At 41.1% G+C, this 14,284-nt stretch overlaps 1 protein-coding gene across 1 annotated transcript in view; it reads left to right on the top strand.

Annotated features, from left to right (window-relative positions):
- cica (capicua transcriptional repressor a) overlaps positions 1-14,284 on the top strand; it is a 37,629-nt gene that overhangs the window by 14,018 nt on the left and 9,327 nt on the right. Inside the window, exons 6-17 of the mRNA XM_061092416.1 lie at positions 2,280-2,379; positions 2,467-2,649; positions 2,853-2,979; positions 4,256-4,422; positions 7,912-8,044; positions 9,409-9,491; positions 9,730-10,477; positions 10,962-11,107; positions 11,664-11,824; positions 11,972-12,215; positions 13,561-13,837; positions 14,175-14,284. The exon at positions 14,175-14,284 is cut by the window's right edge and continues 66 nt beyond it. Of these exons, the coding sequence (XP_060948399.1) occupies positions 2,280-2,379; positions 2,467-2,649; positions 2,853-2,979; positions 4,256-4,422; positions 7,912-8,044; positions 9,409-9,491; positions 9,730-10,477; positions 10,962-11,107; positions 11,664-11,824; positions 11,972-12,215; positions 13,561-13,837; positions 14,175-14,284 (2,479 nt within the window). The remainder of the gene's footprint in view (positions 1-2,279; positions 2,380-2,466; positions 2,650-2,852; positions 2,980-4,255; positions 4,423-7,911; positions 8,045-9,408; positions 9,492-9,729; positions 10,478-10,961; positions 11,108-11,663; positions 11,825-11,971; positions 12,216-13,560; positions 13,838-14,174) is intronic.

Genomic DNA, 14,284 nt, shown 5'->3' with positions numbered 1-14,284 from the left:
ACATGCATAGGAGAGCAATAAAAAATGGGAAAGCAGTATATATTTACTCACTGTTTACTTCTTATTTACTCACTTTTTACCAATATTTATACAAAGTAACATTTATTTTGAGATAAACATTTCTGAATAAAAATATATAAAAAATATAAAAAGTGAAGTAAAAAGTGAAATGCTAAATGCAAAACAGTTAACAGTGTCTAGGTATCCGTATATCTAGATACTTTTTCTAAATTCATCAACTTCTTTTATTCTAAAGTCTGAATATTTTCTCTATATAAACACTTCTGCAAAGAGATCGTTAAGTTCTTTTCAGGGATGAAGAACAATAGAGAAGTAACAAAACAAAGTCCTAAGTTAAACTTCTGTGCTTTCAAAACTTCTGTCAGTGACACTTCTAAACTCATACTGAGCAAATGCTTCCTACATGTTGTTTGTTTCCTCTCTGCGACTCTGGCGATGACTCAGTAGAAAGCAGATAGTAACTGCAGAATATATGCGATGCCGTTTGTCTCTTTAGTTTGAATCAGTGGAGTTTGAAAAACTCTCAGGGACACGTCACCTGGAACAGGTGCGTCGAAATCCGCCTCTGACACGAGAAACTCAAAAAGAAACAACCAACAATGAGGAGCAGCCACTTGTTATCCAGCTGCTGTGTCTGGCAGCAGTTGCTCTGTGCTTTGCTCATTCTGCTCAGTCTGGGTTGCTGCTCTTTCAAAGTGACTCAGCCGGCTGCCTGGCTGTCTGGCTTGTAGTGTGGTTTTGAATGTTTCAGGGTCGCTGTGCTCACAAAGGCCGCTGAGATAAACGCTTCCGCAATCTCCTGATGCTGCAGTGGCTCCACCTGTTATCTGCCCACGTCTCTGTGCAGAGACACAGATGCACGCTGGTAAAAAGTGAAGTCCACACATTTAAAAAGATTTGTTGTCGCTGTAAGAAGACAACACAACGTCCCTTTTATCCGTCCGTCCTCGGTCTCTAGCTCCTGGTTTTATGTGTTAATATAAACCATATTGACATTATATATCATTTTATACAATAATATTGTCTTTTGCACGCTCTGTCTACATATTCTTACACTCATAGTATATTATATTATCTATTGTATAGTCAAATACTTATATTTATACCTCTACTATATATCATATCATATTATATCATACTTGCTGTATATTCTTGAATATACACATATTTATACATGTGTACATGTTATTATTATTATTATATTTACTATTATTATTATATAAACTGTTGCTGCCATTATTACTATATACTGCTATTATATTGGTATAATTACTATCATATATAAATATATATTATGTTATATTATATACTATATATACTGTACTATTTTTAAATACTGTCTAACAATAGCATTACCATCATATCATCAGTACTATTACCATCATCTTGCCACTGCACCTTATCTACCTATTTATCTTGTGTTTCTGTTTTTATTCTTTCTACCTCAATATTTTTTATTTTTTTATTCTATTGTATTGTATTTTATTGTATTAAAATATACTGGCTGCTATGACGACTTTGGGGATGAATAAAGTAATCTATCTATCTATCTATCTATCTATCTATCTATCTATCTATCTATCTATCTATCTATCTATCTATCTATCTATCTATCTATCTATCTATCTATCTATCTATCTATCTATCTATCTATCTATCTATCTATCTATCTATCTATCTATCTATCTATCTATCTATCTATCTATCTATCTATCTATCTATCTATCTATCTATCTATCTTTCTTTCTATCTATCTATCTATCTATCTATCTATCTATCTATCTATCTATCTATCTATCTATCTATCTATCTATCTATCTATCTATCTATCTATCTATCTATCTATCTATCTATCTATCTATCTATCTATCTATCTATCTATCTATCTATCTATCTATCTTTCTTTCTATCTATCTATCTATCTATCTATCTATCTATCTATCTATCTATCTATCTATCTATCTATCTATCTATCTATCTATCTATCTATCTATCTATCTATCTATCTATCTTTCTGTCTTTCAGGGTTTCAAACTGGTCTTAGGGTTAGTGCCTTAAAAGGACTTAAAATATTGCTGTCTAAAATATTAAATACGTTTAGGAAGGTCGTTATTATGTCAATATTCATTTTACACCACTTCTGTACTTTTCCCTCTTGTAGATTTCCTGAAAGTTCCTCAGAAAAGAATCTCCCTTCATTTCCCATCTCTCATGAAGTCTCAGTTTCACTTCTTCTTTGTGTGTGTGTGTTTACGCAGGTTCTCCCCGGGTGTGGCCAACGATGCAGCGCCCTCCTCTGGCCCCATGAAGAGACGCACGCAGTCCCTCAGCGCCCTGCCCAAGGACGCAGACAGGAAGGTCAGTCCAGGGGAAATTATATGATTTACTTATTAAAAGTCTCTGGAACAGCTCACGATTAATCTCTTTCTTCTGAATCCCAACCAGAGGGAGAAGGACCACATCCGCCGCCCCATGAACGCCTTCATGATCTTCAGTAAACGCCACCGGGCCCTGGTGCACCAGCGACATCCCAACCAGGACAACCGGACGGTCAGCAAGATCCTGGGGGAGTGGTGGTACGCGCTGGGGCCCAATGAGAAGCAGCAGTACCACGACCTGGCCTTCCAGGTAGAGACAGACACTCTATTTCATCTTTACCGTTAACATTCAGGGTTAAACTCCAGTGGAGTGAATAGTTTCATGAACATATGTTAAGCAGCAGTCGCAGGGTTTTATTCAAGGCAACTGACAGGCCTCGGAGGGGGGGCGGAGCTTCAGCAGCTCACAGTGCATGAACAGAAACTAGAGACGAATCCTGTGTCGTCCTCCAGGTGAAGGAGGCGCACTTCAGAGCTCATCCGGACTGGAAGTGGTGCAACAAGGACCGCAGGAAGTCCCTGTCCGAGGGCCGCGGCGCGCCCAAGGAGCCGCGGGAGAGAAGCATGTCTGAGAGCTTAGGTGAGTGGATGACCCTCCATTAACATTTACACCTTTAGAATTTAGTGATGAGTTTAATTCCTAATTTTGTGCGTTTCACGTCCTGCGATGACTTTAAATACCTTCATCATAGATAGATAGATAGATAGATAGATAGATAGATAGATAGATAGATAGATAGATAGATAGATGGATGGATGGATAGATAGATAGATAGATAGATGGATGGATGGATGGATAGATAGATAGATAGATAGATAGATAGATAGATAGATAGATAGATAGATAGATAGATAGATAGATAGATAGATAGATAGATAGATAGATAGATAGATAGATAGATAGATAGATAGATAGATAGATAGATAGATAGATAGATAGATAGATAGATAGATAGATAGATAGATAGATAGATAGATAGATAGATAGATAGATAGATAGATAGATAGATAGATAGATAGATAGATTACTTTATTCATCCCCGAAGGGAAATTAAGTCGTCATAGCAGCCGGTTTATTTGAATACAATAAAATACAATACAATAGAATAAAATAAAAAATATTGAGGTAGAAAGAATAAAAAGAGAAACACAAGATAAATAGGTAGATAAGGTGCAGTGGCAAGATGATGGTAATAGTACTGATGATATGATGGTAATGTTATTGTTAGACAGTATATAAAAATAGTACAGTATATATAGTATATAATATAACATAATATATATTTATATATGATAGTAATTATACTAATATAATAGCAGTATATAGTAATAATGGCAGCAACAGAATATATAATAATAATAGTAAATATAATAGAAAATATAATAATAACATGTACACATGTATAAATATGTGTATATAGACTTATATATACAAAGAATATACAGAGAGTATGATATAATATATGATATATAGTAGAGGTATAAATATAAGTATTTGACTATACAATAGATAATATAATATACTATGAGTGTAAGAATATGTAGACAGAGTGTGCAAAGACAATATTTATTGTATAAAATGATATATTATATCAATGTGGTTTATATTAACACATATCACATATGATGTGAAGTAAGTGTATATAGAGCGGAGTGTTGTTGTAGATCTATAAACTATGGCAGCCATTTTCTGTTGCATTTTACACAACAATAACCTGAACCCTCCAGAGCGTGAACATTACAAACCAGCGTTGGAGACGACTTCACGAGTCCAAGTTTTTTATCGATTCACTCCGAGATGATTCACCGAGTTATTTCCATCTCAAGAGTCTTTTCTTCTTCTGTGTCTCCTGCAGATCCGCTCTCCGAGTCCCAGGCGGTGGAGGGGAAGGGAGTCGGCCCGGGCTGGCCGGGGGGGTCGGAGCGTCGAGGGGGGCTGTTCACGGGGCAACCCCCCCGTCCCAGGGCCTTTTCCCAGAGCGCCGTGCACACCCTGGAGCAGAGCGAGGGAGACCTGGAGAAGGTAGGAGCTCGTTAATCAGTAGCTCCGAGGCAGCGGGGGGGGAGACTTGAGAATGTGTAATCTGTCAGAAAGCAGCCGTGTTATTCAATCAGTGCGTGGATCAGGATCCCTGTGACCTGACCAGTAGGAAAGTAAAGATTCTTTAGCTTCATTTGAGTATTTTTAACAGGTTTGTTCTGCACAATAACAAAATAAAAGCACCCGAGAGAAGAAAGTTAAAGGGGACATATAATGAAAATTTCACTTTTGTAGTGCTTCTACACGTTAATTTGTGTATCTGGCATGTCTACCCATAGACATATGTAAGGCTAGATGCCTCGGCCAATGGAGTCGAACGCCACCACATGGCGGCCATCTTGCTGAGGGCGGCTCGCTCACCCATACCATTGTGTTGTAGTGTAGTTGTAACTAGCTCAATTTTCAACCGATTTTTAAACTGTTTGGTTTGTTATAAAAGTCAGAGATGTAGTTATGACACTGCATAAATTATTAAATTGTTTAGAAAAAATAACTCAATTATTCATAAGTATGCAGTGTCATAGCTACATCTCTGACGTTTATAACAAACCAAACAGTTTAAAAATCGGTTGAAAATCGAGCAAATTATGGTTATTTAAAAAGTACACACCACTACAACACAATGTTATGGGTGAGCGAGCCGCCCTCAGCAAGATGGCCGCCATGTGGTGACGTTCGACTCTGTTGGCCGGCAACGCGGCCGAGACATCTAGTGTTTATATATGATATCTACGTGTCCACCGTCCCAAAAGCTCTGGAAAAAAACCACTCCCGCAATTTGTTGTGGTTCCTCTCTGTCAGAAACGATACGCTAGAGGTCGTCGAATGGGATTACGACCCTAAAATACGTCATAGTCTCGCTACACGGCCCGGCTCCACCGGCTAGGGGAGCTAACTCAAAGCTAACTCAAAACAGGTCAATCTGAGGAGGGCTGTTTTAGACAGGTTAAAAAGGCTGCTGTTTTAAATGATCCTTGTGGTATTTTGACCAAATAAGTTACGGACATTTCATTAAGACCCCAAGGAACCATATCAACTGTGGTGAAATGGGCATAATATCTCTCCTTTAAAGAAGTCAAAATGCAGACAAAAGAAGCAGCAGACTAAAGTAATAATGGGGGGGGGGGGGGGTAAAAGAGCCGGTGCTTGTGTGTGTATAGGAGCGCCCACACAGCGAAATGTGTGCTGATGCGAGAGTGTGTGTTCACAGACGTGTGTGTCCTTCACACGGCGCGGCGGCGGCTGAGTTGAACTCTGCAGCCGAGCGCTCGCTGTAGAAACGGACTCGCCGGGCTCTTTGTGTGAGGGGGGGGGAGCGGCTGCTGCTGGAAACCCACTGAAACCTCTGGGGGGGGGGCTCAGCCTCCGACTTCAAACGCTTCACCTTCTCCTGCTTTCAGACTCTTTGAAGGGTTGAAAACTGCGCTGCTTCAACGTTAATCACAAAGGAGTCGGTCTGCATGTGAGCTCTTTTGTTTTGAAGGCGTATGTTTGATGCCAGTGGCAAAGCCGTAAATATATATATATACACAGTGTGCATGCTTTGATAATATCTGTATTACTTCTGTCTGATGTGTTCTTCTTAAGAACTTCAGGCTTTTCTTTCTTAGTTTTGAGTTATAATCAGTGTCCAACTGAGAGTATGTTGTCTGCTTCAGCTGCCTCGGTGTAATACAACATTTATTAAGGTGTAGACTTTTCCCTATTGCATCAGGATAATAGTTTTAGATAGATAGATAGATAGATAGATAGATAGATAGATAGATAGATAGATAGATAGATAGATAGATAGATAGATAGATAGATAGATAGATAGATAGATAGATAGATAGATAGATAGATAGATAGATAGAAAGGTAGGTAGGTAGGTAGGTAGATAGATAGATTGATAGATAGATAGATAGATAGATAGATAGATAGATAGATAGATAGATAGATAGATAGATAGATAGATAGATAGATAGATAGATAGATAGATAGATAGATAGATAGATAGATAGATAGATAGGTAGGTAGGTAGGTAGGTAGGTAGGTAGATAGGTAGGTAGATATATAGATAGATAGGTAGGTAGGTAGATAGGTAGATAGATAGATAGATAGATAGATAGATAGATAGATAGATAGATAGATAGATAGATAGATAGATAGATAGATAGATAGATAGATAGATAGATAGATAGATAGATAGATAGATAGATAGATAGATAGATAGATAGATAGAAAGGTAGGTAGGTAGGTAGATAGATAGATTGATAGATAGATAGATAGATAGATAGATAGATAGATAGATAGATAGATAGATAGATAGATAGATAGATAGATAGATAGATAGATAGATAGATAGATAGATAGATAGGTAGGTAGGTAGGTAGGTAGGTAGGTAGGTAGGTAGGTAGGTAGGTAGGTAGGTAGGTAGGTAGATAGGTAGGTAGATATATAGATAGATAGATAGGTAGGTAGGTAGGTAGGTAGATAGATAGATAGATAGATAGATAGATAGATAGATAGATAGATAGATAGATAGATAGATAGATAGATAGATAGATAGATAGATAGATAGATAGATAGATAGATAGATAGATAGATAGATAGATAGATAGATAGATAGAAAGGTAGGTAGGTAGATAGATAGATAGATAGATAGATAGATAGATAGATAGATAGATAGATAGATAGATAGATAGATAGATAGATAGATAGATAGATAGATAGATAGATAGATAGATAGATAGATAGATAGATAGATAGATAGATAGATAGATAGATAGATAGATAGATAGATAGATAGATAGATAGATAGATAGATAGATAGATAGATAGATACTTTATGGATACTTTATTAATCCCGAGGGAAATTACAGAAATCTCACTTATCAGCTTCACATTCAAACCGCTGGGATTCATCAACAAACATGAAGCTGTTGATCACCACAGACATCAGGATCGGGATTCGAGGAGTAAAACAAATAAAACAATAAAACAGATACAGTTATATTTAGGATTAGTCAGTGTGAATAAGATGGTGTTATTTGTGAAAGCTCTCATCAAAAGTAAAATTTAAGATTTGTGTAAGTGCAATGGACAGCGAGTTTCACAATGTGGAGGCTCTGATTAGAAAAGGCTCAGTTACCCTTTGTTAGCTGTTCTCCATCTGCAGGTCTGAGTCCTCGAGAGGGACGATACAGGGTCAATAACTCTAAACGCTATTTTTAAAGTTGAGAAATAAATCGCTAAAATCCATCAAACCCACGTTTTCGCTGATTACAGACATGTGCGAGTGTAAAAAAATCAGCCCAGGCATCGTGTCTGGACCCGAACATCATTTCTAAATAGTTGTCTTAACGCCGGCGAACCCGACAGGCACCAACCTGCTCAGGTCCGGATCCACACTCCAGTACTAATCCAGATATAACCGCATGTACGACTTTTTTGCAAATCGGCAATTGACAAAAAAACAACTTTATTTTGCAGGAGGACGGAGCGAGTTTGTTTCACGGCCGACGCCCACCTGCGTCCCTGTACCACAGCAGAGTCAGCGAGGACATGACCAGCGATGAAGAGCGCATGGTCATCTGCGAGGAAGAGGGGGACGATGATGTCATGGGTGAGTTAGACACTCGGCAGGGAGGGAGACAACGTTTCATAACCACAGGGGGAGAGTTCCAGTTTCCACAGAGCCGTCCTGAGACATCCGGTGACCCCTGACCCCGGGTGACTCAGAACTTCACCCCCGTCCACTTGTTTGTTTGTTTGTCGGCAGGACGAATCAAAATCTATTGAACAGATTTCCACATAATTTAGTGGAATGCCTTCCACCAAGTTATGTGGAAATCAAGAAAGAACTGGTAAAATGTTGGCGTGGATACAGACAAAGGGGCGGATCCAGGGATTTTATTTTTACTTTTGTTAACAAAGATTTCCCAGGGAATAAGTCATGGATCTTTGTTCAGCGGACTGATATCTTATATGAGTGTGTAACATTTGTGTTATATTCCTCATTTTGTGCGTTTCACGTACTGCGATGACTTTAAATACCTTCATCATAGATAGATGGATGGATGGATGGATGGATGGATGGATGGATGGATGGATGGATGGATGGATGGATGGATGGATGGATGGATGGATGGATGGATGGATGGATGGATGGATGGATGGATGGATGGATGGATGGATGGATGGATGGATGGATGGATGGATGGATGGATAGATAGATAGATAGATTACTTTATTCATCCCCGAAGGCGGTATATTTGAATACAATAAAATATAGAATAAAATAAAAAATATTGAGGTAGAAAGAATAAAAACAGAAACACAAGATAAATAGGTAGATAAGGTGCAGTGGCAAGAGGATGGTAATAGTACTGATGATATGATGGTAATGTTATTGTTAGACAGTATATAAAAATAGTACAGTATATATAGTATATAATATAACATAATATAAACTTATATATGATAGTAATTATACCAATATAATAGCAGTATATAGTTATAATGGCAGCAACAGTATATATAATAATAATAATAGTAAATATAATAATAATAATAACATGTACACATGTATAAATATGTGTACATAGACTTATATATACAAAGAGTATGATATAATATGATATGATATATAGTAGAGGTATAAATATAAGTATTTGACTATACAATAGATAATATAATATACTATGAGTGTAAGAATATGTAGACAGAGTGTGCAAAAGACAATATTATTGTATAAAATTATATATAATATCAATATGGTTGCTGCAACTTGATGGAATATAATGTACGAGCTCGAGTAAGTCTCATTTGTGTTATTTGCTTGGTGGGGACACTTGCAGTTTGAAGGCAGCCCTGTGGATTTGCTGGTTCAGAGTGGATTGCAAATGAAATCCCTCATTCTGCAGTTTATGAAGTCCCATTTGTTAATATATGTAAAATAAATATTCATCATCTGTGTCTCGTCCTCAGAGGATTCATGCGCCGAAGGCTCCATCGACCTGAAGTGTAAAGAGAGAGTCACAGACAGTGATGAAGACGAGCCGGACGGACAGGTGAGCATCTCATAACCCCAGTCTCCCTCTTCTTCATGATATTAATAAAGGAGATATGAATGGAGATGTTGTAATTGATGATCAGATGATAACGATATTCATGTAGCTTGACTCTTGTAGTTGAGGCCGGTGCCGACACTTTCTCCAGAGTTTCTTTAAGTTGAAGAAGAGAAAATCTTTACATGGAAACTTTCCCAGCTTTGATCTCGCCCTCTCTTCATCTCTCTCTCCCCTCCAGCATGGCTTCCAGCCAGTGTCCCGCTCCTCTCCCCCCTCCTCCTCTCCCTCCATCCCCCCAACCGACTCCACCTCCTCCAAAGGGGGCGGAGCAGGAGGCGCTGACGACGGGTCTGACAGGAAGCGAAAGAGAGGCACAGACGGAGGAGAGGAGGGGAGCGAGGGAGGAACCAAGAGAGAGGAAACAGCAGCCGGTGAAGGAGGAGGAGCTTCCTCTCTGTCCATCAGCACCCACCCCCCCGTCACTGCGGCCCAGCAGGGGGGGGCCCAGGTCTTCGGGACCGTGCGCATTGCTCCCCCGGTGGTGACCAACGTGGTACGACCCATCGCCAGCACGCCAGTGGAAGGAGCCATCTCCCTCAGCGCCCTCCCCCAAGACAAGAAAGCCACTCCCCTTATCGGAGGAGGCGGAGCTCAGCAGCTGCCAATCACCGCAGGGGGTGGGTACCTGTCCTCCTCCCCCCCTCCCGGTCCCGTCAGTAACACGCCTGTAGGGGGCAGCGGCCTGGTCACTAGCATAGTTCTGGGCGGGTCGTTTCCTGCCGCCCACCCAGTGCAGGTCGTCACCCCACACCCCCCACAGACCCCCCTCCCTGTCCTCCAGCCCCAGGTCCAGTTCCTCCTGCCCACCGAGAACTCTTCCCCCCCTCAACTCACCCAGCAGCAGATCCTCTCCCTGTCCACCAACGGCGCCCTGGCCAATGGCGTGCACTCAGGGGGAGGAGTCAGAGTCGGCCCCGGGATCAGAGGTGAGCCCGAGAGCCACGATTGGCTGAAAAAGAACGAAAGAGTCAGATATTTGTTCTCAGTAGTTTCTCTGTGTGGTTTTGTTCTTGCTGTCGTTCCCTTCTCTCACTTCTTGTTCATCGTCTCCACGGGAAATCTCTGGAAATAGATTTGATTGGTTTACATAAAGCAGAGAAATGATTGACAGTCGAAACACAACTGGTACGAGTGTGAGCGCCCGCCGCTCGCCCACGCCTCACTCTCTCTCTCCTCATGCGAGTCAGAAGCAACAGAAAACCGCTCCACCTTGTTATCAGCGATGAATCACGTGTCCTCTCGTGTCTCCACCCCCCCCACCTCCATCCCTGTCCTCACCTTTCCTCTTCTCGCCTCGATTCATCTGTTCCTCACGCTGAGTGATGTAATTCTCTCTCTCTCTCTCTCTCTCTCTCTCTCTCTCTCTCTCTCTCTCTCTCTCTCCTTCTCTTTCTCCTTCTCACTCATTAGTCCAAACTCAGTCACCGGGCCTGCAGAGCAAGATGTTGGTTCCCATGGAAACAGTGAGAAGAGGGTCTACTCCTCCTCATCCTCCCACCGTCTCCCTGGTGGCTCCGCCTCTTCCTGTGCAGAACGGCTCCGCGACAGGAAACAAGGTACGAGTGTTGAAGAAGGTGTCAATGGCGTCCTGTTCGGTGACAGGCGAGGAGTTCAGGCTGTCGGAATCTCAAGGAAAATTCTTCAGAATATGTACAAGTCACAGATGAACCAAATGATTCACATGGTCAAAGGTCAAAGTTCAAGGTCATGATGGCCTCAAAAAACACGTTTCTCTCTTAGTGTGTCCTTTTTGGAACTTCTTCAAACTTTGATAATTTGTGTCTTGGACTCAAAGATGAACTGATTAGAATTAGAGGTCAAAGGTGCTGGAATAATACTGACTTATATTACTTACAAACCTTAATAAGTAATAATTTCACATTAATAACTTCTGTCTCATTTCAACTCTCTGAATAAATGTTTAAATATGTCCAACAGATCAATTGATAACCATAATAGTTTGTTCCTGTTTATTTTGGATCTCTTTAACTTGTCCTGAAGACGTTAAGCTATGAGTTCAGATGTTACTTTATAAGATTGTGTTACTGGTACAACATGTTCTTGTTGTATTTTGAGGTTGTTGTGTTAATTTTATTTTTAAACCCCCCATAGATCATCCAGATTGCTCCCATGCCGGTGGTCCAGACCAGCGTTCACCCCAGTGGTGCAGCAGCAGTGCATCCTGGGAACAACTTTCCTGTAACCATGGCATCGGTGGTGGCTCCTGGAGCGGCGTCCCCACAGACCGTCCTCCTGACCTCCCCCCCCACCAGGTCACTACACACAGGCCTCACACCCGATACACAACAACACATTCACACTTTTATTTGACTTAAATGTATAAATGTTTATCTTTTTGTATCATATCTGTAGCTGGAATCAGTTTTGACATTTCTAATATTCTCATTTTCACACTTCAGGATCACGTATGTCCAGTCTGGACCAGGAGTCACCACGGCGACGCCCCAACAGGCCACGCCCTCTCCAGGCCCTGCGTACCTGCCGTCACCTTTAGCGACTCTGGGCTTCGCCGCCATCGCACCCGGCAGCCAAACCCTGGTTCAGCCAATCGTTGGTCAGCCGCCTCTGCTGGCTCCGGCCCCGCCCCTGACCTGTCAGCCACAGATCCCCCCCGGCCCGACCACGCCAGCCGCTGGTCGTCAGGTAAACAGGAAGGAAGGACTTTACAGAAATGTTTTAAAAGTGCAGAGAGGTTTGTGGCTGTGAAGGAAATTAGAAAAACTGAAATATCAAAAGATGTTAATGGTGTAAGAAATTCAATCCACTCCAAGGTCGTTAAGGACATCGGTGCCGTCTGCTTCCAGGTTTCAGTTTTAATGAATTTCTCTATTCAGTTATTATAAATCTAATTTAATGGCCTGAGTTCAAACAGGGTTTCACCAGCAGTGAATGAATTAATCAAAACTCCTCAATTTCAATAAAGAGTGCACGTTAAGAAAGTGATTGTATTAAGGCCGGCTCACACACACACACACACACACACACACAGCTCTGGAGTCAGAAGGTGCTGGATTCATCATTCTGGTATTGATGAGTCGTCACTACTTTAGCTCGGAGACATTAGGGGAATTACTGTAAACAAACACATGAGTCTATTGGCAGCAGCTCCTGGCCTCTGTGCTGCACTTTAAATCTTATCTATAAGGTTGTTAAATCTGTCAAGTTATGATGTAGCGAAGCAAGATCCATTACAGCGAAAAATCAAATGTTCTCATGTCAGTTTTTACTGTTAATTCAAGGAAGTTAAGCTCGGGAATTCGGGGAATTTTGAAAAAAACCCGATTCCAATTGTTTGGCTAACTATTTATATCTCTGGCATTGCATTAGTGTTTTTTTACAAACTTTTTTCTCATATTATTCTACAGAACAATGCCACGTGCACTCTCTCATGTGTGGAGACATTTCACCCCATCCAATGTAGAAGGAAAGGCTGTGTACATTTGCAAATACTGTGCAAAGACCTTTGTTAAGAATGACACAACGATGCAGAAGCATATAGTCAAGTGCCCAAAGTTTCCTCAGGGCTCAAATCAGCCTATGACAAAACTAAATGTTTATATTTATGTCTGTATATGACAAGATAAATACAGTTAGTATAAATTACCCACAATATTTCCAGTTTATTCCCGTTAATTCCTGTTAATTCCCGTTAATTCCCAGGGAAAATTTCCAACTTTGAATATTCCCGGAATTTTGCAACCCTAGTCACCTCTGCACCTTCCTTTTCATGCTCTTTTAAAACACACACTGGTTATAACACTGATTGTTTATAAAGATGGACGACATGACAGCTCCCAAAAGTGAAGCCAAAGCATCCTGATCAAACTCCACCTCCACCATGTTAGTGTAGAGGACATGAACCAAAATAAAAAGTCAAAGTTCAGGTTAAATATGTTTTTCTCCAAGATGATTTCTGTCATTTTATGGCTTCATTTCTCAATAGTAAGTCTGTCTTATGATGTTCCTGCTTTAAAATCTTCCTCCTCAGGTTCTCACTGCCATCTACCCTGCACCCACCGTCGCCCTGGCCGCCGGCGTGGTCTCTGTGACCGCCGTGCTGCCGACACTGGGAGCGTCCGCGGCACAGGAGGTCACAAGCCCCGCCTCACCATCGGCAACAGGGGCGTCGACTACCCCTCAGCCAAGCGTGGGAGTGGAGGTGGAGCTGAAGGTGGAGGTGAAGAGGGAGAGTCCTCTGGATCCTCAGATGGAGGAGGGGGGGCAGGCGATGTCAGTGGCCTCCTGTATGAGCCGTGAAGTAACAGGTGATTTCACCACGGGTTTACCAGGTCTGTTTTCATATGTCAGAGGTCAGGGTTTATTCAACTTCCTACTGAAATAATTTAGTGTCATATTGAGCTTTGAAAATCTTTGTTTGGAGGAGTCATGTCTAGAGGTGATGGGATGGAATAAAGCTCCGAGTCTGAAGCCATCCTACACCTGAGTGGATGAAAGCAGCACTTTCTTTACTGCTATTACTCTTCACTCAACATTTTCAAGACGATATCTTTCCATTTGACATTTTTCCCTAAATCAGCAATTTGAGGGGTTTGGTTTTGTGCTTTTTGCATCAAGTTCTGACATCATCTCCGTCTGTTCCAGTGAAAAAAGAGGAGGACATCGAAGGTCTCTACATCAAAGAAGAAATAGTGAGAGACGACAGACGAGGCGAGGCGGAGGAGGAGGAGCACGAGAGAGGGATGAAGGAGAGC

The sequence above is a fragment of the Limanda limanda genome, chromosome 19, assembly GCF_963576545.1.
Source record: "Limanda limanda chromosome 19, fLimLim1.1, whole genome shotgun sequence".
In the NCBI taxonomy this organism is placed as follows: Eukaryota; Metazoa; Chordata; class Actinopteri; order Pleuronectiformes; family Pleuronectidae; genus Limanda; species Limanda limanda.
This window is presented reverse-complemented; position numbering and strand designations above follow the sequence as displayed.